Below are 24,780 nucleotides of genomic sequence, written 5' to 3'. Positions count from 1 at the left end.
TGTTATTGATTGTAAATGGGCTTAGCTATATTTCAGCACAGATACTGAAATGTTTTATTCAAATGAAATTTACGGTCTCGACTCGCAATTAGTAAAATGATGATGGTAGGAAAAATGCGTTTATTTTAAAGTCCCCGGCGCTGCCCGGGCTTTATGCAGAGTTTTTCTAAGTCAGTAGTTGACAATGATCTTCCTCTTGTCTTTAAATTTCGTATGCAAATTTTTTGGTGTGGATTTATATAAAATCAAATCCACACCACCCGCCCGCCACAGACGTGACGCCGCACAGTGGGCTGAAAATCGCCTTTCATAGACATAGAGACTTGAATTTTCAAGGATATTTTTTTTGGCTAGAAATGGATTCTGCTGATCATTACTATGCTATAAAATTTCGTACGAAGCAATTGCGTGTACAAATGAAGGAGTTATCATTTTTTAAAGAAAAATTTGTATGGCACTGACATTAAAAATGAGGCTTTCTCTGGAATCATAAGGTTGGCCATTCTATCTTTACACACACATATACTACGATTTATTTGTTTTTATTGAAAAAATTAACTTTTTTATGTTGACGATTCATTTTAATGGTTAAATGCTTTACATATGAGTATGCTTTGTCTAGTTTACAATATTTTATTTGCATATGAGTATGCTTTGTCTAGTTCACAATATTCTATTTACACTGCAAGCCTACTCATATGTAAAGCATTTAAGAATTAAAATGAATCATAAACATTTAAAAGTGTTTTTTTTTCAACTTTGAGGATTTAAAAAAAATCTTAAGTTGCGCCACAATACGAAGTATGTCAAAATTCAAGTCTCTATGAAAGGCGATTTTCAGCCCACTGTGCGCCACTAGCGGCGATTTTCTCTATGCAGAGTTTTTCGTAATCCAATTTAGACAGTGATCTTCCTCTTGTTCTGGAGGTCAATTGTGCAAAATTTCATCAGTCTTTGAATATAACTGTAAATTTGTATAAAAATCAAATCCAAGCCACCCGCCCGCAACACGTCACAGACGCTCTCCTTTAAATAAATAGAAGTAATATATATTAATAAATATAGATAGATTTGACGAAATATTTTATTTTAGTTTGCAGGTATATTTATGGCTAGTATATGGGTCACTACCACTTAACTTTCCGATCATTTTGCAACATTAAATGTTACTTCACATTATCTAACAATAGATAATAATAGTAATTTCATCGTAGGCTGGTCTTATTATCTCTGTCCATAAAGTAGGTGGATACCTACTATAAATAAAGATTTTTTTGTCATGGGACACCCATGTCGTTGAAATTTTGTTGGAGAAATTACGTGCCTTGATTTATTAAATTAATGATTCGAATCTCTCTAAATTGTTAGCATATTAAATAATAAGCTTTGGTATAAAATAAACCTGTGCAACACATGTTTGTGTCAGGGTTCAGGAAGTGAAATAAGAACAAGGATCAATAACAGATTTAAAAATTCAATTGTTTTTCATTGTAATTTGAATCATTATGAAAATATTTTCATTGAACTAACTGTCAAACAACAATACAAACAAATCGAGCGTATTGTATATTCTCACCTGTTCAAATAGCATTATGAACAGATGTTAACAGGCTGGTAGATGGCTCTGTCGTTACAATACGGAAATGTGACCCAGCAACACTAAATACGTTCTTATTGTAAGTGTATCATTATCGACAATCTCCCTTGTCAATTTATAATACACCATTAGGCAGACTGCCAAAAAGGCAACGTGATATCAAATTCGTGACTGCCTAGAAATACCAGAACCATATCTCTGCGCAGAGCAGACAAATGTATAGTAATAAAATTATCCTTGTCTGCGTATTTAAACAAACGGCTATGAAGTATGAAGTGATTCCAAACTGGATGACTCAATTTTTGGTGTACCTTATTTGGGTTCGCAAAGAACAAACCATAATTCTTGTTTATCTTTATTAAGCCCAAACGTCATCTTGTGATATCATTTATATTTGTTTAGTTCAAAGAACTCATGGATCGTATAAAATTATCTCGCGATTTTAAAAAAGAAAATCTTTTTTAAACATTTACTACTATCTTCCGGAGAACGTACTGTGTTCTATGAATAAAAACACTATGTGTTTATCTGTTTTACGATCGTTGGGCTATTAAGAAGCTCTTTTCACATCATCAAAATATCGTGAAGAAATAATATGTTGTGTTTAAGTACCAATTTTTTTTAGCTATAATGTAAGCCTTGAATATTTTATATAAACAATCGTCTATTTCCATCGAGATTAGCATTTAAATCTGGTTAATTTTGTAATGAAATATATATGCTGTACGTTTAGTGAAAATTGCGGGTCAACCATTGACTCTCATATTTATGGAGTCAACCATTTATTTAAGCTTCGGTACCGTATCTACAGCTAAATATAAAAGGTTAGTAGCGCGAACACATAAAGCATGCCATGCAAATACGAGTAGGTACCAAGAGATTTATGGTTTTCCAATATCCTTGCAATACAAATTTTTTAAACAAACGTCAGTATGCATAAGTATCGGAACCTAAAACAAAAGGAGCCGCATTCGTTAACTCTGTGGAACTCGAGTCGGAATTTACATATTTATATTTAAGAGTTAGGGCCAGCTTTATCCCATAATTTGAACAAGTCATCAAATTTCAAAGTTAAAATCAAGTTCTATTCAAGTTATGTTACAATTTCATCACGGTTGTTTAACAGTACTTGAATAGTAATATGACTTGAAAGTAGGTATATATTTACACCTATAAGTATTGGTAAACGGTAAACATGGTATCAGTAGCAATGACAAAGGGAGTCGAATTGGGTTAGATTTTGGCGTATCTTGGAACAACGGTATATACACCTATCGGTAGAAAAAAATTAGGATTCAAATTCATTAAAATTCGAAACCGAATTTAGTCATATTTTGAGTTTGTTTCTCGAAACAAACAAGCAGGGTATGCGAAACAAAAACTAACAGATCCAAATACCTTTACACTGTGGAACTCGAGACGGAATGGTATTTCGTTTTAATTCATGAATAATTCACATGATTCTCAAAGTATTTCTTTGTTCTAGAAATTTGTTACCACAGCCCACATATTTATGTAACCGGACATTTATATAAAACTCAATTGGCTCTCTTTTGGTATTGATCGTCCTTTTGTGTTCTGACTTGTTTATAAATAAAGCTCGACGTGCAGAAACGGAACATGTTCGGTGCATTTGTGTTCCGTTACAGGAACTAAACATTTTGGAGGTAGTTTTCTTTTAACATTTTGCTTGTTAACTTTTAGTTTCATTTGAAATTAATTTAGGCAAAATGCTGGGCATAAAAATACAAACATTATTGTAATGGTCGAATTAGACGTGTCCTGTTTATTGAGAAACTAATGAACAGAAGGCCATATTGCTGAATGATTCATAGTTATAAAATACGTGATATTATATTTGAAGGATTAGTAAAGCTGAAAGTATTTGCCTCGGGATAGTTGCCTATCAAAAAAATAATTAGAGACGGTCAAAATCTTATCATTCGAACTTACATTAATTATTAAAATTTATTAAAATGAAATAATTTTGTTACCAATTTATCGCTTGTCTGATATGATTTAATACTTGTCAGTTTCAAATTCATGAAATAAATGTTTTTTAAAAATTTTACGCATTACTCAGGAATATGGAGGAATATTTCACATCACCCATGCACCGACACCGAAATTAACGACTATTCACACTATCAACCAGATACTATTTTTCTATATCTATTATATAAAGATGAGTGCCTGCGCGTAAGTTTGTTCTCCTCGATAGTTTTATTCCAAGATTGATGAAATTTTGCACACTTGACCTTCAAAATAAGAGAAAGGTCACAAGGGTTACAGTAAATTTCGAAAAAGTACCTCATTCCCTTTTTTTAAGTTTTTATTCCAGAAAAAAGAAAATTACATTTTCACTTATTTAACTAGAAATAACTAAAATAAATAGATTTTTTTAATTACATTACACATAAATACACAACATCACAATATTATTCACTTTCAGAATGAACAATTTGTTTTTAAATGTACCTAAACTTTTTTTCATCTTTTCCAAACCCTCAATGTAGAATAAATCCCAGGGCAGCTAGTTTCATAACACGAATTTTAAGATTCAATAGAAAATCGTAACTTTAAATAGAGAAAAAATCAAGAATGCAACTCTGAAACAGAAACATTAAAACATATTTTTATGTTACCATGTTTTAATATACACCCGCTAAATAAATTATAAAACTTCTTAGCATAGGCCGACTGAATTGAGATGATCATTATACTCGTAGATTGAATCTTACAATTAATTTTGTCGCTAATATGGATGGCTGTTGAGTGTTTTAAGTCTAAAGTTATGAATAATATAGTAAGTATGACCTTAATGGATAAGAACATACACATTTTGCTTGTCTTATTTTTAACGAATCAGTAGAATCTATACAGATTACAGGGTGTCCTAAAAGTCATCGTTATCCATTCGAGAGCTGGTAGGCCAACTCATGGTCAACCAGAATATCAAAATACGACTGCATTAAAAAATCGTTAGTTTACGAAATATTAGCACTTTATGAATTTCGTAAAAATCGAAATCTTATATCGGATTTGTTTTTCGAGTGCCACTCTTACAAATCCATAATCTAAGATTTCGAATATCTATTATGTAACCCCAAATATCCCAGCTGTACTGAGCATAGTCCAAAATAAAACTTACAATGCCTTCACCTTTAAAAATATATTTACTGATTCATGACTTAATTTTTATTTTAAATGCTGACTTCAACTCCTCTTAATGAAAAAAAAATGTACCACACTAACTTCGCAACTTACTTGAAAAATTGTTGATTCAAAAAAAAATTCTCCTGCATCGGTCTAAAAAATATTTTTTGTCTTAAAAATAAGCTTGTCCCCTTTCTTTACACTGCGTTTCAATTTAAAACTAGTTATTCCGATAAAATTATTCTCCTCACGTCGATTAAATAGTTTTACGTTTCTGTGAAAAATAAGCGTCAAAGGAAGATACTAACTGCCAACACATAAATAAAGCCAAAAGCAATCACCACGCGATGAAAAGCAAAGTCAATGTTTACTCACATGTCCGCGGTAATAGTCAGATATTCGAGATTCTAGCTCCTCTGCCTCTCTATGAACTCTAGCACTGCCTCTAGTCATAGTCAGTAGTCAGTAGACTAAACATCGCGAACATGTTTCATCAACACAACCCACGAAAGCCTCGGCAAATTACATCAAAGCCACGGCCATATTAATATCAGTAATATGAACAGCATTGAGGTAATGGTCCGATTGAATGTGCCGATGAAAAGCAACAATACATTGGAGATCTGGACATCGTCACATCTTCATTTCTATTAAAAATAGTTTTTCCTTAAAATTAAGATTTTCACAGAAAACAAAACTAGTTAACCCCGTGTTCAAACCTGCGCGCGATACTACACAGGTTGCCCTATTTTTGTTATTTGTTTTTGGGGTGTTATGCCGTGTTGCGCTAACTCCTTCTTTAGCCAACGTTTCATACATAACTCACTCATACATAAGCTCACATTTTAACACAACCTCAAATAACACATCTGCCCTGATGATGGACACTGCAATGTTGTCCGAAACGTTGGCTAAAGAAGGAGTTAGCGCAACACGGCATAACACCCCAAAAACAAATAACAAAAATACTTTTGGCCGTGAAAATCTTAAATCATATTTGAGGTTGCCCTATATTTATTTGTAAACTAACTGTAGTCCCGGGCGTTGCCCAGGCTTTAGCAGAGTTTCACAAAATCAGAACAGAATAAGGGAAAAGAGGACGAGATGGTTTATGATTTTATGATCTCGTGTAGATCACCTTCCTCTCGTTTTATCTATTTAGACGCCCTCTGGGCTTTTACTATAAATAGTTTAAAAAAAATGTAATGATTTGAAGTAGTAATAACAACAACCTAATACCCATATTTATTTATTTAAATACAACATGACATATACAAGCAAGCAAATACGCATATGCGTACAATAGTTACTCATATGTAGTACAAGTCTTTTTTATTAAAAATAAGAATATACCTACTTGTAATAAGGGAAAAAAAATTTGGAAAAAAATAATAGATTTAACTTTTATCGAGTTTGATTGAAATTAATTAACATAAGTGGCAACTAAATGCAAATGTAAATTCATAAAACATAATAATACTCGTAAGATATAGAATACTATAAGACACTTTTTACTAAGAGATGATTTTTTCTTTAAGCTAATTTATTTTTCAAGTTCAAAACTAACGGACTTAATTATTATCAAAGGAGTATTTAAAAATTCACCATTCTCGGAGTAAAACTGTAAATATGTATTGAAATAATATCCATGCCGTTCGCCACAGACAGTACCCTTCTTTATATAAATAGATTAGTAGAAAATCAAAATCAATCAAAAACTACGAAACTTGGAAATAATTAGACACTGTTCCGTAGATATTTTGAAATGTAACATAATCGTTTAATACAATATTTATTTTGCTGATATAACTCGTTTTTCCTGATGTACCATAAGCCTAGTATTCACGTACGGACATGTACGGCCGAGAATTACGTCCCTGGCCAAACGACAAGCTTTTCAGTTTGCATGTCTGGCGAAAGGATCCATCATCCATCCACAAGATGTAAATAAATGCTCCTTTGACGTTATGCTCGGCCGTCGTGTCCGTACCTGAATACTAGACTATAGATTAGATCTGATGTAAGTAAAAAGCATCTAAGTATATAATATTTTAATAATTAAGATTTTTTCCGACTTTATGTCCGGGTTATATCTTCCCCACAGGAAATACTAAACCCTTGCACACATTTTTCCACAAATTATCATCTAGTCAATGCACATTATGAAAGTGCATAATAAATTCAAAATAATACAAGAACAACACGTCAAATCACCAGAGATCAAATGGGAAAATAATTCACCGACTCCAGATATATTCATATCAGAGGGTTCGGCTGGGGAGAACTTCTAATTGGACTTATAAATCCTACTGATCCCTCAATACAAATATTTAAAAAATCTTTCGTAATCCTACATGTTTTTAAAATTACTGATTTTGCATCTTTATATATAAATTCTTTGACAGATCTAATACGCCTAAATTTTGAATGAGAGAGCTAGGTATAATGCCAGTAGCCGAAATAACAAATGGTAGGTAATATTTTTATTGTCTGAGAATGCCAAATTATTTTAATCTGATTTCGTAAATCTGTGAATTTTCTTATTTTTTCAGCATGATTTCCTAAATTAAAATAATTTAATAACTAATAATTTATTATTTACATAATAATATATAATTTATGACCACTGAATTTAAAATATCAATTTGCATTTTTCTAAAATTATTATTGTAACTCTTAGGAATTAAATATAATTAATATTTTTGTTAAATTAGATACATACATAATTAAAAAAGAAATTTTGCTTCATACTGGTTTTACGAAAACAGTTCATTAGGTTTTTGTAGCCATCAAATCAATAAATATTACAAATATTAGGTCAATTAGTAAAAAAATATTCATAAAATATAATTTATTGTGATAATAGTGATTTTTATGTTATAGAAATCTTCGGTAACACAAAAGCACTTATTTTGGCAGGGTTTAAATATTGTAACACAAATTCCTTATTTGTGACCACTTTTCAAGCTTACCCTTCATCTTCCTTTTCTCCTTCTCCAGAATGCCGTTGTTAATCCAGCACTTGGACAAACTTTTTTACGTAAAAAAAAAACTTACAATAAAAAGTATATATTTGCATATTGAAAAACTTGAATTTTTTTCTCGAATACATTCAATGAACTGTAGCTGAGACTGAGATGATGTATTGTTAGCACTTTCACGACAAAGCGGGAGTATTACCAGTGACCAGTGTGGAACGAAAACAAACAACAGTTTGTAAGCATTTGTAGGTATTTAACACCTATGTTCGCAGGCACTAATAATTTTGTTATCTACGGTAGAAGCCTTAAGAAGCGTATCTCGGGACAGGATCTCAAGTAGTCGTGGGGCGTGGAAGGTGTGTGAGACGTGCAGGGGTTTTCAAATGAAAATATAATAATATTTTAAATTTATAAATAATTATATACATTTTAGTAATAATATATGGAAGGGTTTAGTTTTTCATGTGGGGAAGATTTAACCCAGACATAAAGTCGAAAAAAAATAATTTAATTTTATTATTTTAACAATTTATTTTTATTATTATTTAAATACATAACAGGCAAATTTCCAAAAATATACATACATGGATGTTTTAATACATAGAAATAACAAAAATAGTAACAAAATAATTAGTTAAATATGCAAAAGTAAATGACAAACAAGATTGGGTAAAAGGTAGAATACAAATTTTAATATGTCCATAAATAATGTATTATTGTCACCTGTACTGATTTGGTGGGTACCTTGGAGGGGACCCACCCTTTCCCAACGGCTGTGTGAGGAAACTGATTGTTTAACCTCCTTAGCCGCACATGTCAGTTTTTGTAAAAAGAAGCTAAATTTATTTTAAAACGATTCTAGACCCTCCAATTCAATTTTAAATTGTTATTTTTCTTATAAAATATACTACTAGCTGTACCCACGTGTTCCTGCGGTTCGGTCTGTCTGTGCAGATAGAGAAACTATAGCGCGAGTTGCTTTTACGTTCAACAGCATGTTTGTCCAATAGATGGCGCAGTTTTTTAAAAAAGCTTGTTTTTACCTGTCACACGTGACATCTATATAGAATAGGATGAAATATAAAAACACATGCGTATTCGAATGCAACATTGTGTCAACATTTCAAAGCAATCGGTGAAGAACCTTTGGAGATTTAGGATTTCGAACAAACGAACATTTTTGTTTATATTTTAGTTTAGCCAAAGAACGGTGTGGACAAAAAAAATCAAATTTATACGAAACAAGCTGAAGTCCGGGGCATAGTTTTTCCGATATCAAATATAAGATAAGTAAACAGTGACTTTCCTCTGGTTTTGAATGTCATGTATGCAAAATTGTGCACATTCGAATATGCGTGTGTTATATAATGGTTCCATGATAACTCAACACAGTGACTATTCAACACACCTTTAAAAAGTGATATAAAGTCATTAAAAACAATGAAAAAAAATTTAAACCTAACCTAACCTACTTGACCCAGTTAATAAAGTTTTTGTTTCATCTCTTTCCATGACTTTATGTAACTTTTTAAAGATGTGATGAATTATCACTTTAATGATTTATCCGGTCACCGTTATATACACGGTGTCCGGAAACTCGTAGTACAAGCGGGAAACTGGAGAATCTACACCACATGGGGAACCCAAAAAAACATAAAGTTTTTTGATTTGAGCATTTTCAAAAAAAAAAAAAAACAAAAAAAAATATTTTTCGGTTATTTTAGGGTTAAAGTTTTTTCTGGTGTTTAGGGTTGAATAACAGATGTTTTAACCCTGCAGAGCAAAAATATTTTATGATTACACCGGGTTAAATGAAGGGTGATTTCAAAATAATGCTTCAAATCCGAGTTTCTTCATTTGTTTTACTTTCAAATAGTTTTAATTAGTTGGGTACTTTGATCTTCAGTAACAATTTATAAGAATTTGATTAAAAAAAAAAAAAAATAATAAATAAATAAAAATCAACTTCAAACTCGATTTACTCGATAACGAAAGCTCAAATAAAAAAAAATATACTACAAAATCGACTCCAAATGTGATGTAGATTCACCAGTTTCCCGCTTGTACTACGAGTTTCCGGACACCCTGTATACATAAATGAACGTTTATTTGTTCGTCCCCTAAACTACTGGACCGATTTACCTAAAAATGTCAAATTTTGTTCTTAGTATTGCCAGGATTATTTAGAGATTTGTTTGAATGGTAGAAGAAGTCTGCACTGTAATGAGATACGGAGTCGAATAAAAGTCGATATAATTTAGATTTTTTAGTAATAGCAATGTGGTATAAAGTAGTGAATGGTACAAGTCGGGCACTCCGAGGAAGATGTGGGATAATCTGGTAAAAAGCAATGTGGTATAAAGTAGTGAATGGTACAAGTCGGGCACTCCGAGGAAGATGTGGGATAATCTGGTAAAAAGCAATGTGGTATAAAGTAGTGAATGGTACAAGTCGGGCACTCCGAGGAAGATGTGGGATAATCTGGTAAAAAGCAATGTGGTATAAAGTAGTGAATGGTACAAGTCGGGCACTCCGAGGAAGATGTGGGATAATCTGGTAAAAAGCAATGTGGTATAAAGTAGTGAATGGTACAAGTCGGGCACTCCGAGGAAGATGTGGGATAATCTCGTAAAAAAATTAACAGAAGTTAATTTTTCAATTCTGTAGAATAATATTATGTCTACCTTAAAAATAGACCCAGTTTTCAGATACACTAGAAATCACAACCTCAAAACCTTAATCCAAACCATTATTAACCACGAGCGACTCCGGGTACTCATCAGCTAGTTATAAATAAATTTTATGTGCTCAGTTTATGTCAATCTCTTGATTGTTTTATCTAGTGTGTAGCGTACACAATGTGTACATGTTGTGTATTGTTCAACTACCACAGCAAAAAATTAATTATTAATTTCAATGACTGTAATAAACAGTGTACTAAATAAAGAAAAATATTTTTTTTTAATATATTAAGTATCTACTTTAACACCAGTCGTTATTGCTAATTACGTTATAAGCAATTTATTAGACCAGTGTTCAGTAAAAAGTTAGTGCCTATTCAAAATGCCAATACTTGTGCCCCAGATAATATTATTATGTTATAAGGGTTACATAAAGCTCTAGCTATCGAGTGACAAAGCCATTGAGAATATTAGGGTAGGAACTCAAAATTTAAGGCACAAGAAAAATACACGTAAAGGCTCAACGAAAACTGTCATTTTTCTGCAAATATCGATTCAATATCAAAGAAATGTCTTGAAATAACATGATTCTGGAGGAGTTTCAAGACAAATTCGCGACTTTAGAATATATTTATGTTGAAAATTGAACGCCTCTGTTGTCTGAGATAAATAAAGTACTTTCCAGTGAACACTGAAGACTGAAAACAGCTGTGAGCTGTCTGCAGTAGGCTGAGGACTGTTGGACCTGATCTACTGCATCATATTATTAAGCTGAAACTAAAAGCTTCTCAAAGTTTAGTTAATTTATTTAGAAGGGTTCCAACTGTCAGAGACTGGGATGTTGAATTTTCAATACGAAACTCGATACAGGTAATCAGGTCTAGATATTATGTACAACCTTTCAGGTACCACCTAATTATTTTTTTAAGGTACCGATCAACCCGGTTCCGGTGGTTTTTAAAGTAACAATAATTATTTTTTTAAATTGCATTTAAGCTTTGAAGTCGGTTATCTTTAATATTAAATAAAATTTAACTGCTGTATTTATTTCCACCGGGATTAACTTCTTCAGGATTGTTTTACCCGTCGAAAGATCAGTATTTTTACAAATTGTTGTAGGTGGCTATTATGCATTTGATTTCAAAGGTCCGAGATTAATGTCCACGCAACCTTCAGGGAGCCGAAAAAGAAGATTAACGAAAGCACAGAAACATCTCACACTACCTGTGGCTTTGAAAACATCAAGATTTGAACAAGTGCAGAACACTCTGTCAAGATAGGACCAAATGATTACCGTTTTAAGTTCAATAATCTATGGAGTGGAAACAAAATAACATGAAAAAAGAAACCCAAACACAAAATCCTCTCATAAATCAACCCGTAGTATCTTATTTGTGTTGGGCAAAACAAATAATAATAAAATTGCTTTGTTGTATTGAACGCTGCTTGACAGCCTGATTGAGACTAGACAGGTATAATAGCACCTTTATGGATGTATGGGAAACACGTTTTTGGTCTTCATGGCTTGAGAAACAACTTACGGATGCCCAACAATGGTGGTATGTATTTGAAGATACTAGTCATAATACATAATAAATGCCTATTATTTAAACAATAATTCTATATAATACATCATTATAGATGTTATATTTTTGTACGATGACGCTCTCGATTTTGTGTAAAATTGAACAAACCTTCGTTAACATTCGAATATTTTTAATAGATACACAAATTATACAGTAAATTGGTCGCCTTTCGGTTTTTATTGACATTGTAATAGATTTTGTTTTTTTACTTTTAGAATACAACAAAGTGCCAATAGATGGAACGGTTCCACAATAACACTACGCAATGACACACATTTAAAAATCCTTAAAAGCGAAGAAAATTAACATGTTTACCTAACCTACGTAACCTATTTAACCTAGTTTTTGTTTCATTACTTAACCTGACTTTATATCACTTATTAAAGGTGAGTTGAATTGTCATTTTGATGAATTATCGGTCACCTGATAGAACATGGGATTATTACACATTATTCGGTAAAATTTGTTCCTTTGCAGTCAGGGAGGAGTGAGTGTAAGATAAAACATCATGTAGTCGTGATCCGCTGGTCCGCGATTTGTACCACCAAACTGGTTCCCGGTTTCAATTCCTACGTGGAAGTAATGGCAGGCTTAATATAATAAATATGGACATCGTATCACCTGAAGCCGGGCCGAGTGCCCATCATCAAATTCAATGGGGCGCCGATTTCTCACGAAGTTGGAGATGCCAAAACAAAGCCTGCACCAAACTCCCGAAAAGATAAAATGGTCTGGCGAACGAACTGCAGTTAGTGCCGTCTGGGTTCTGGAGGTTTTCTGAAAGTAAACAGGAGGAGGCATGAAATGTTGCCTGTCAAAAAGTTGTTAGCAGATTGCTCAAGGCGGGAACACTTCCCATGACCTTATTCATAGGGCGCCCAGTCTCGCAGAGTGGGATGCTAAAACACTCCCTGCAATACATTCCCGGGAAGCCAATGGCCTGACGCAAGTTCTTCAGTTATTACTGTCAGCCCTAGCCCTGGGGCAAATGGCGCCTTGAACGGTTTTAATTTTGATGCATTTTGAAATCTAAATTAAATGGTAATAATACCTTCAATATGCACTGCCTTGTTTCCTTCAAAGTGTTATTTTCTACAGCACTGGTTTACACTTCTAATCGGCATAATAAAATATGATAGTTGCTTTCATATCCTTCGTGATGTAGTGGTTTTCTCATTTAACTTTGAGTCTTGAGGTTTTGAGTTCAATTACCGGAAACTGAAAAAAAATGGATAAATTTAATTCAAAACGTGGGTGCTAGACGTGTGAATGGAAGCGTATATAAAGTTACCAGAGACGCGTGCTCGATTTTCGCCCACATTAGGCCTAATACTGAATACATCCTGGTTCCTAAAAGTTTTTTGAAAGTAAACAAGGGTAGACATGAGTTCATACAAGTTTCTCAAGGCGTTTCCAGTGACCTTGTTCGGAGTGAGAGATTCTGGCAAACCGCACAATAAACTCCCAGAAGTCAATATACCCGGACGCAGGTTTTCAGTCAGAACTGAATGGATCCTAAAGGTATTTTGAAAGTAAACAATAGGAGACATGAAATATTACCTGTCAAAAAGTTGTTAGCAGTTTGGTCAGGGCGGGAAAATTTCCTATTTTGAATTTCAAAAAGTTTGTAAGTTTGTAAAAGACCTTTAGGTAAAGTTGATTTTCAGCGGTACCTGATTGGGAAAGTATAATTTAATTATTAAAGATACGAAAATGTTAATGAAATGACATTTGAGTAGAACCTTTAAATTTTGCTTAAAAGGAAACACGTCTCGCCATAAGTTAGAAGAACGTTTGCATAATTTAACAAATTTCGATTGCTTATTAAAATTTAAGATAAAACATGTATTCTGACGTGTTTATTGGACCGAAAGTCGTTCACGTTGCTAATTCAATGTATGCATTTTGGCACAGCGCTCTGAGGGTCACATGAGGAAACGGTAAATGAAGAACTATTGTCTCTAATTTTGCTTCTTCTAAGCAATTTTTTTTCTTTATTTGCATTTTCAATTCTAGAATATTTATATAGAAACGTTTGAACCATAGTCAATAAGCTTCATTCAGACGACTCATTAAAAGTTGATCAAATACTGAAATGGGCCGAGAATTGGCGGTTAAGGTTAATCTTAAAATAATTAATTATCTGCTATTTCATAGATGATGCCAATTTAAATATTTTTTGAAAAAAACACCTTATCAAAGTTATGCTTTAAAATATTAAGATGAATTATTTGTTTGCGCCCGTACATACGCAATATTAATATGAATAAATAGTTTGGTTTGTTTACAAATTGAATAGCCGATACAATATTGTAATTGTATTCCTCTTTTAAAGGAATTGAATTTGTATACGGACAAAATTATTTATTCATATTGCATATTTAATATGTAGGTGCGCAAACAAATAAATTATTTTAATATTTTAAAGCGTAACTTCCGAAATACAAATTAAAAATTACGCTAGTAAAGAATTCGAGTCATTATTTTATTATTATGAATCTTCGCATTCTAGCTCAAATAACAGCATTAAAAGATAAAATAATTTTCAAAGTTCGTTTTTAAAATCCCGCCAAGACGATCGAAATCTGACGGGATAGGCGGTTTTGTCAGTTAACAGCACTGTCAATCCCACTGGGGTCGTATGAAAACAAATGACAATAACAATCTTTTAATACTTTTTAAATTACGGTTTATTAATTCTACATTATGTTTACAATAAAATTTTTATATTTCATCTAAATGAATATATACTTTTTAAGCCATAATATTTATCACTCAAGTTCCTCATCGTCAATTTGATTGTAGATCAAATTAGTGTGACGATAGTTCAACCAGATCAACCAATTAATTTGATCTAATTAGTGCGTGAGTGTAAGAACTCGTATCGCTCTAGTAAGTGACCAGAAATCAGAATAAAAACATTGCTCGAAATGGAATCTTTGGAAATCGTTGGAAGTTGAATTTTATAATTTTTTCTGATTGTACCAAAAATACAACCAATTATGGATTTCCTTCTTGTGTTAAGAAATGAACAGAATTATATAAAACAAAAAATATAATATTATAATAAGAAACGAAATTTACATAAGACAAATTGAATTCGTAACAAAATTATATAAACGGTAACCGGACAACTCAGGACAATTCAACACACTTCGATACACTCTTGAAAGGAGACATAAAGTCATGAAAGGAGTGATGAAAAAATGGTTAGATAGGTTATGTTAGGTTAGGTTAGGTTTATAAAACAGTTTTTCAATTTTTCATCAGTTTTAATTACAAAATCACGTTGTTGAATTGCCCCTGTTTGTATTTTTATTTTCTTTTTACCTTCACAATATTATGTTTTTATTTTTCTGTTCATTTTATAACCTTAAATATAAAAGTTACAAATAAATGTACACCATAATATGTATGTATAGTTGTAATGTGTAAACTTTCCTAAATAAAGATATTATTATTATTAAATACAACTTGACACAGCCATGTCACAAAAACATTTATTTTTGGTTGCTCTAAGCTCTTGGTAGATACCGAACACACTTATCTGTGAATGAAACATATGAAGCTAGATAGGAAAAGTGACAACTGGGTCAAGATGAACCAATCTTCTAAAACATTATATTAATATAAATTATTATACCTACATTATTTCATTTCAGGAAGTATTATGAATTATTACATCAGAGATGATAAGATGTATTTTTTTATAATTTGGAAGAGCAAAATTTTCATTGATAAATAATATTTATTAGCAATTACAAGATAAATTTGTATCAAGATACAATAATTAACAAGTTTTAAGAGATATTTACAATAGTGGCAACTATATAAACAGTATTTTAGTTATTTAAAAATGTTGTTACTTATAAAAGATTTATTTTTAAATAAATAAAGGACTTCAATTTTAGGAAATAAATCCCACGGCGATAAAACATTTGCCTGCGTAGCTTGTAGGCATCCAATTTGTATGAATTATTCTATAAATACAATTGTAGTTTTTTTAATATTAAATTTAACATTCCATTATCTATAGAAAAGTAAATTTTATTTCAGGATCAGAGCGAATCATCGCGGACGGGAAGTTTGGAAGACAGGATGTCGAAGGAAGAATCAACTTCGCAAAAGTTCATCAAAGAATTGATTACAAACACAGGTACAGTTTTTGACAAAAATAACAAATACTGAAAAACAAGTTGAAATAGATTTCAGTTATTCCAGGTTTTACGGGTTCGAAAAGTTGAAATCGTTCGAGCAAATGAATTGGACAATCACTCACTGGTTGTAGCATATCAATCGAATAATCAATCATGGATTTCTATTTTTAGATAAAGGCGGAGATGGCAGTCCTGGTCCAGCGTACTCAGGTTGGAATCAATGGAGTGAATGTTCAGAAACAAACTGCACCAGAACAAGAAGAAGAACATGCAAACTTAAGCATAAGTGTGGAGATACTATACAAACTGAAGAGAAAGGGTAATAATACCACTAACTGATCAAAACTATGAAATCTTTTATCAGTTGCATTTGAAACGTGGTTTTTGATCCTTTTTTATTACAGTTGTAAATTTACAAGAATGATGAATGAACTTGGAGCAGAAGTGTGGAGACATTTGGTAAATTGGTCCTTTTTTATTGCAGTTGTAAATTTACAAGAAGAAAAGATCGCAAACGAACAAAATGCGGAAGGAGACGACGGAAAGGTGAACAAAAACCTTCGGAAGATATCACATTCACCCATGACGCAAATGATAACAGAAAGTACAAATTTAAAATAATTATGGTAAGTGTTTTTAATTGTATAAGTATAAAGCATCAGTGTAATTCAGCGCATAGCCTTTGTAACAGTCTCCACGAGACCTTCAAACTATTATGAAAAATGGTGTAGGTTGAAGTTGACCTGGTTGACTTTGCAAAATAAAATAATACAAGTAGCCAAGTCGATTGTACGTAAATTTACATGTAGGCATATAGATCACAATTAATACACAATTACACAAGACTGTCAAATATGTGACGTTTATCATCAGTGCATGAAATTACATTTTTTTGTATCAGATGCTTGCATCAATTCTATTTTATGTATAAAACAAATACTTATTTTTAGAAAAATCAAGATCCTCTCGTGAGGAAAGTCCTTCCCAGTAGGTCCAGCAAATGGTATTCGAAATGGAGTCGGTGGTCTTCCTGCAGCAGGTCCTGTGTTACGCATAGAAAAAGGTAATAAGCAAACGAAATTATGTGATGTTTTATTTAGCAAATAGGGCCGAACTAAGAGTAAATTTGGGTCTCAGATGTGCATCACTGTTTTTTACGATAAGTTGCAAGTTTTGTGTTAAAAAAGAAACGTTTTTATAATTTAGGATCATTTTTCAGGTGGTGCCAACGACCGAAACTTTGCTCCCGTGATGTCCTAAAGGAGACGGCATATTGTTACGTCGAGGGCACATTCTGTCAGCGGTATATTGAAAAAAAAATACACGGCAATAAAAATAACGGTGAGTTCATTAAAATATTTGAGAGGTGATTACTCGAAAATGCGGCGTTTGCGAAATCCCGTGAGGTATTGTATCCCAGGTATTATAGTCACCATACAGCCAAAACAAATAATTACGAATTAATCAGGTGAGTGTGAGTAATCCTAAATACATAAAGTAGTAACTAGTAATATATAAAGATAGTTGCCAATAAAAATGTGCGGTGATAAAAATGAAGACAATGTTGGTAGTTCTCATTCGAAGTATGATACAGTTAAATATGACCGAAGGAGATAGGGTCCCATTAGCTCAGTTAGTAGAGCGGTGCCCCGGCAACGTAAGGGTCCTGGGTTCGAGTCTCTTTTTCTGATTTTTGTTTAGGAATCGCTAATATTGTCTTCAATAATGAATCCTTTTTGCATCACCGAAACCAATTTTTTTTTGATTTTTCAAAAATTATTTAGTATTTCATCAAATGAATTGTATAATTTGTCGAAATAAAGAAGCTTTTGATCTAGTAACTATTTTCTACACATGTCACTTACTCAATTATTGCAAATATTTTTGGAGAGATCAAAGCAGTTAGAAACAGGACAGTAAATTTTTTTTCAGAAATGCGTAAGGCCATTCCAGCGAAGTTAGCTTTTATTTTTTTTTATTATTTGCAGTTATTCAACATTGGTTACATGGCGACGAAATGTGTAGGTATTGATCTTGCCTATAATTACTAATTAGATTGATTCTGAGTTGGTTTTCTCGTATGGAAGATATAATATGTTTTATTATGTTGTATTTATTTGCTCAGCCAACGGAGAACTGTTCGTGGACACGATAATCGAGGAGTCAATTCCAAACAGAGATCGCAACGACATCGACACTAATGTGTACCACCACGAGGTGATGCAGGGCCAGGCCCAGCAGCCGCAGTGCGGGGTGTTGTACAGTGGTATGAACAACAACACAGCCAAGAAGAGCTTGTGGTCCATGACCAGAATTATTGGCGGAAGGCCTGCACCAAAGGGCAAGTGGCCTTGGCAGGTTGCACTATTAAATAGATATAAGGTTTGTAGATCCTCACGTAAGCAATTTATGTGCTTTGCACATTTAAAACAAATTTTAGCTCTTGTCTTTAATTAGTCAATACCAACTTATGCCTTACTTTCAGGAGGCGTTTTGTGGTGGGACTCTCGTATCCCCACGTTGGGTCTTAACTGCAGCCCACTGCATCAGAAGAAGACTTTACGTGAGATTAGGAGAATACAACCTTTCAACGAAAGACGATATGGAGACTGAACTTAGGATCACACAGACCATCGTCCATCCGGGATACGACTCGGAGACTGTTGACAACGACGTCGCAATGCTGAGGTATGTATATAATTCTGTTGAGACTACGTATCGTACGAGTACATTTGGGTAAAATATATGATAAAACATACATTTGTTTTTTTATAGATTGCCGACGTATGCCGAACATCTACCCAACCTTGGCATAGCTTGCCTGCCAAAGCCAAGACAACCTCTTCCAGTCCATAAACTGTGTACCATTATTGGCTGGGGGAAGAGAAGAAGTACTGATGTGTATGGAGCTGAACTTCTACATGAAGCACGGGTGGGTACCACGAAAATCCACTTAAAGTTTCATTAGATCGCTTCCAGTAACTTCGCGTTCCATTTCTCGGCACTTTTGACGGGGAACGATCTGCAACAGGCATCCGTCTTTTAGCCCTCATTATTTATGCCTGGGTCCCGTGACAAATTACTTAATAATAAAATAAAAGTGAACATCATGACCTTTCCCTCTTTTTCATAAACAAGGCTTGCAACAGAAACAGTTTACAGCGGTACACTCAGTGGCAGGATCATCTCATTTTGTTAACCTGTTTCCCCTATTCCCAGGTTCCTATAGTGATGCCCGATGAATGCAAGAACACTTACATAGATTACTACATCACTTCCAACATGTTCTGCGCCGGCTACCGCAAGGGGCGCATGGACTCCTGCGCCGGAGACTCGGGGGGCCCCCTCCTCTGCAGAGACCCTTCGCAGCCCTCCCAGCCCTGGACCATCTTCGGAATCACCAGCTTCGGAGATGGCTGTGGCAAGAAGGGAAAATATGGCATTTACACGCGTCTTCCAAACTACGTACGGTGGATAAACCGAGTGCTAAAAATGAGTGATTTCTGACTTGATAGAAAGATAGCAAACGAATGTTTTGTGAAGTGACTCACGGTGAAAGATGACAACAAAAGATATTTTATCAAATTAGTCACTTATCAAATAAAATTTAAAAAATATCATATTTTCATTTGTGAAAGTTTCCACGATTTTTTGTTTGTTTGTTGAGAAACTGCTTTCGGGATGTTGTAAAAATGCCTCCATAGAGACAAGATAATAAAAGGTGTGTTCATAGTGAGTGAATAACGATACGAGAATAATTCTGTTTTAATAGCTAAACATACGCATTGTAACAGCTATAAAACTTGGGACAGATCATTTTTCATAATAAGTGTTGAGAAATCATTTTTAGAATAGCACGATCATCAGTAAAAGAACATTGAACTAAAAGTGCGAATTTGTTTACCGACTTGCCATATTTTGACAGAATCCAGACGCTTTTATATTATGCGTAATTTATGGTACCGACATACGTAGGTACAAAACTATTTCCGTAGATATATTATTATTTTTGTCATACAATGAATGTTTTCTACTTTATAATATTATTATATTTGCCGTCATTTGAATTTATAACCTTTTTTATATTTCTTTCGCAATTTCGATGTCTGGAATAATATGCTTACCTGATATTATTATAACATTATAATTACCTAAATTCTGTGGCGTAATTCAATGGGAGGTTTCGACCCCGGTTGGGGGCAACGAAGAAGGGGGGTATTTAACACCCTAATCCCCCTCCTCTTATATCCGCCCTTGCATAAATTTACATAAATATTTACGCAAGGTTCATGATAACATCAGATGTCATCATGTTGCATTACATTACGAGTATAATAATATACTTATTGTGAAAAGCTTTTTTACTATGGTGCTGTATAGTATCAGTGTTTTGAATTCTCATATGTTTGTGCATTCTCCTGTTTTTGAAAATGGTATAAACGATTATTTTAGGACAACGGTGTGGGCAGCCAGGGCCGGCCTTATGCGAGCGCCATTGGAGCAGTCCGCTCTTGGCGCCGTATTGTCGAGGCGCCAAGGCACTGATAATACCTAACACCTAACAGTAGTAATCCTGACATCGCCCCTTGAGATTATTTGTCACAAAAACGGGGCTACGCAAATATCCGATTTTTTTTACTTTAGCACCACACAAGAGACCCCTAGGAAAATAATTCCCTCAGGGCCTACGTCATTTTTGGGGATGCTGTGTGGAGGGTATTTTTAGAATAAGGAAGGAGAGAAAGTTCAGACGAACGTATAAATCCATCAGTCCCACTGCGGTTCAAGGCGATGGGTCAAGAAAGAGTCCGGATTGAGAGGTCAAAAGTTCTCAAAAGGGTGGCGGGTGGCGGGTGGCGGGTGGCGGGTCCAGGTAGACGCTTGCGCGGAACGCAAATTGATGGATGACCGTGTGCTATGGATTGACGAAGATGTCTTCGAGAAGTAAGCGAGTATTTTATTGATGAAGAGCCAAGTAACAAATTCTACATTAAGATAAATATGATTTTGTTTCTCGTTAGATCTCGTAATTAATGAAGTTTTGGGTGCAAGATAAAAGTTCCTTTGAAAGGAACACGAAACATTATATATTCCCTTGTATAAATAAATAACTGTAGTCAATTAGGTACATAATGTACTAACCTAAATATTTGTCGATGTGTGCAGGGAATCGACATTCTTACACATAACAAAAATTGGTATTGTTCTGAACCTGTTTATTCTGGTACAATAATTTAGACCCCTATTTAAAATTGTTCAATATTATACACAACTATTGATGTATAGTCAATGTACACAGCCCATCAAAGTAGGTACTTGTAGAACAAGGGTTCCCATCGTTTTTGAGATTTTCTACATTTAATCTTAGTCATGGGGATCGACTTATGATATGATCGAGAATTTGTTAAATTTTTATGTTCCTCAAAGCTTTGAAAACCGCTTCATTATAACAGAAGTGCGAATCTAGCAAAACCAAATAATTGCCCTACGACCTGGATAATTATATTTTTTCCATGATAATTATGATTGTAAATTTAAAATACATAATAGGACGGGTTGTTTCGGAGAATTTGAACAATTCATCGAATTTCAACGTTCATTTCCGGGTTCTGTGAAAGTCCTATTCAAATTCTGTTATTATATCATTATAGGCTAGTTGCTTGACAAAACTGAAATTAAAACAGAACTTGAAAAAATCTTTCACAGAACTGGAAAATGAACGTTGAAATTTGATGAATTGTTCAAATTCTCCGAAACAACCCGTCCATAGCATATTTTTTTTAAATTCATAAAAAAATAATGTGATCGACAAAAATATGTACCGCAATCGACTGGTCGATAGTGCAGCGGGACTATTGATAAGACAGGAGAACACAGTAGCTAAAAATCCTTTTTTTCACTTTGGAAGTTAAATAAACTTATTGTACTTGAAATACTATGTGTCCTTTTCTCAAAGTGCAAACTTAAATACCATTTTTATGTACCTACGTGTAATAGAAAAAAAATAAAGATAATGAAAAATATATTCCATGAGTTTATTTTATTGAAACCGTATGCAAAACTGGTTGATTTTTATACTATATGTTATACTTATGTTTTTTTTTACATTAACTCCACACAAGAGGCCCTAAGGTAAATAATTTCCTCAGGGCCCCTGGCAACTTTAGGTATACTGCGTGGAGGGTCTTTTTGAGGAGAAGAAGAAGTGAACATTGGTATTGTAGGATAGAGGAAACACAGAAGCGGCAAAATAGTTCCATAGCCGAGCAGTTGAACTCAAGAACGTGTCATCGTAAAAACGACCCGTCAAATGACAATCGTGTGCAAATGTTGAGAGTGCGTTTGGCGTGTTTCCCGACTATGCTATGCCAGGGGAATGAATTATACAAGTTCCTCGGAGCGTCTTCCATTGAAATACTGATAGAACTAGGACAGTATTCCCTCTTGACGCCTGTGCTCTAAAGATTGCAATCGGTTGGCTAAGATATTTGCTTTTTTCGTCAAAATGTAGTTTAGTGGTGTTTTTTTTATGTATTCCTCTGCTTCAAAGACCTACGAGCTGTTGCGAGTTTGTGTACCCTCTGTGGGATTGTCAAACAAAAAGCTCCCATGGACCATACTATTATCCGTGTGACAATGAATTGGTGCACACAGCATATGTTCATTGATGTGCAACAAAAACAAAGTCGGGGACAGTACCGATCCCTGTGGGACGCCAGCATTTATTGGACGTGAGGAAGAGGTGAAACTTGCAACCGTCAGTCTGAATCTTTTTAAAAACGTATCCGGCAATCCATGTACACAAGGATGCGGGAAGTCCTTAAGAAGGCAGTTTGTCTATATAAGTTTAAATAGACTGCACATCACTTATGTTTATGACGATAATGTTTGGTGGAATTGGCACACCAACACAACCACCAAGGTCCGATTAACCCTTAGACCAGGGGTGTCAAAGATACGGCCCGCGGGCCGCATGCGGCCCTCGGACCCTATCAATACGGCCCGCGAGCCGTATGCGGCACTCAGGTCCCATCATTACGGCTCGCTACCACGAGACAATATTATGTTGCGGAGGACAGAACCGCACTCTTTCATTGTAGATTTTAGATATTCAGAGGACAGTCGATGCCTACGCGTGTTTAAAATTGCAAGCGATTGATTTACAGTGTAATTTCAAGAGACGCGCGCATCGGACGCGGTGCGCCGTGCACCAAGCGTGAGCGTAACCTTTTCTCTTACGCCGGCTGGTGGCGCTGGTCTGGTGCACGACTCGTACTCACGACGCCCCCTCCCCCCCGACCCCGCACCGCAAGGGTCGCAGTTGCCGGTCGCCGGCGCAGTCAGATTTAAGCCTTAGCATCGAGCGGTCGCGTCGAGTGTTTATATTACTTACGTACTCATAGTTTGTTGTTCATTCAAGTTCTAATATTGGTACGTGGCATAATGTCGCAAAAACGTAAAGTTGATAGTGAGTGTAGAGTTTTTCAGACAAAATGGGAAATCGCATATTTTTTCATGGAATGGAAAGGTAAATCACTTTGTTTGATTTGCAATCAAACAATTGCTGCTTGTAAGGAGTTTAATTTAAAGAGACATTATGATTCGAATCATAAAGGAAAATTTGAAGGTTACACTGAAAAGATAAGAATGGACAAACTATTATCTTTAAAATCTAACCTTCACGGCCAACAGTCGAGGGGCAGTTTTGGAAAGATTTTTTGAGTTACGTGACCCTATTCAAGCTTTTATGTTAGAAAAAGGCAAGCCAATTGATTATGACAACGACTGGTGGCTTGATTGTGCATTTTTAGTAGATATGACAAAACACATGAATGACCTCAATATAAAATTACAGGGTAAAGACTTGATCGTCACTCAAATATATTCGCATTTACAAGCCTTCGAAACAAAATTAAGACTGGGAAATTCACATAAAAAACCAAACACTCGATCATTTCCCTCACGGGGAATAATTTGGCACAGTGAACCAGACAAAATTGGATGAGTATTCTTAACTTTTGCTGAATCTGATCACAGAATTTAACAGTCGTTTTGAAGATTTTCGCAAAATGCATAAAATGGAATTCCCACTTTTCAACAATCCATTTACTTTTGATGCTGCACTGGCACCAATTCATTTGCAAATGGAATTGATAGATCTCCAATGCAACGGCATTGTAAAGGATAAATTTAAGGAAGTTAATGTTACTACATTTATTTATACACAATATTTCAAGAGTTTGAATAACTATCCAAGTATAAGAAATCATGCGGCATGTATCCTGTGTATGTTTGGTAGTACGTATTTATGCGAGCAGATGTTTTCCGTTATGAAAATAAATAAAAACATACATCGCTCACGGCTTACGGATGAAAATCTCCAATCGATTCTAAAAGTAACTACGACGAATATGACACCCGACATCAATGAACTTGTCAAAAACAAGAGAAGTCAGGTGTCCGGCTCAAGATAATTTACCTTGTTACCCTTCTTTTTAACTTACTGAATTTATAATAAATAGGTATCTAACTAAATAAAGATTTTAACAATTAAGTATGGGTTTTATTTTTTTAAATATTGAGTCCGGCCCGCTTACACACGCCAAATGTTATAAACGGCCC

The 24,780-nt window shown here is 34.2% G+C and overlaps 1 protein-coding gene across 1 annotated transcript in view; it reads left to right on the top strand.

Moving 5' to 3' along the window:
• Positions 1–20,899, top strand: part of LOC149426320 (uncharacterized) — a 39,411-nt gene extending 18,512 nt beyond the window's left edge. Inside the window, exons 3-11 of the mRNA XM_089650649.1 lie at positions 16,058–16,157; positions 16,330–16,477; positions 16,643–16,784; positions 17,109–17,221; positions 17,378–17,499; positions 18,284–18,540; positions 18,644–18,846; positions 18,934–19,090; positions 19,378–20,899. Coding sequence (XP_089506775.1) covers positions 16,058–16,157; positions 16,330–16,477; positions 16,643–16,784; positions 17,109–17,221; positions 17,378–17,499; positions 18,284–18,540; positions 18,644–18,846; positions 18,934–19,090; positions 19,378–19,665 — 1,530 coding nt within the window. The 3' untranslated portion in view covers positions 19,666–20,899. The remainder of the gene's footprint in view (positions 1–16,057; positions 16,158–16,329; positions 16,478–16,642; positions 16,785–17,108; positions 17,222–17,377; positions 17,500–18,283; positions 18,541–18,643; positions 18,847–18,933; positions 19,091–19,377) is intronic.
• Positions 20,900–24,780: the final 3,881 nt, after the last annotated feature.

Source organism: Hesperophylax consimilis, chromosome 1, assembly GCF_061612785.1.
Source record: "Hesperophylax consimilis isolate HC1 chromosome 1, BYU_Hcon_1.0, whole genome shotgun sequence".
Classification (NCBI taxonomy): domain Eukaryota; kingdom Metazoa; phylum Arthropoda; class Insecta; order Trichoptera; family Limnephilidae; genus Hesperophylax; species Hesperophylax consimilis.
The sequence above is the reverse complement of the archived record's forward strand: the minus strand, read 5'-3'. Positions and strand labels throughout refer to the sequence as shown.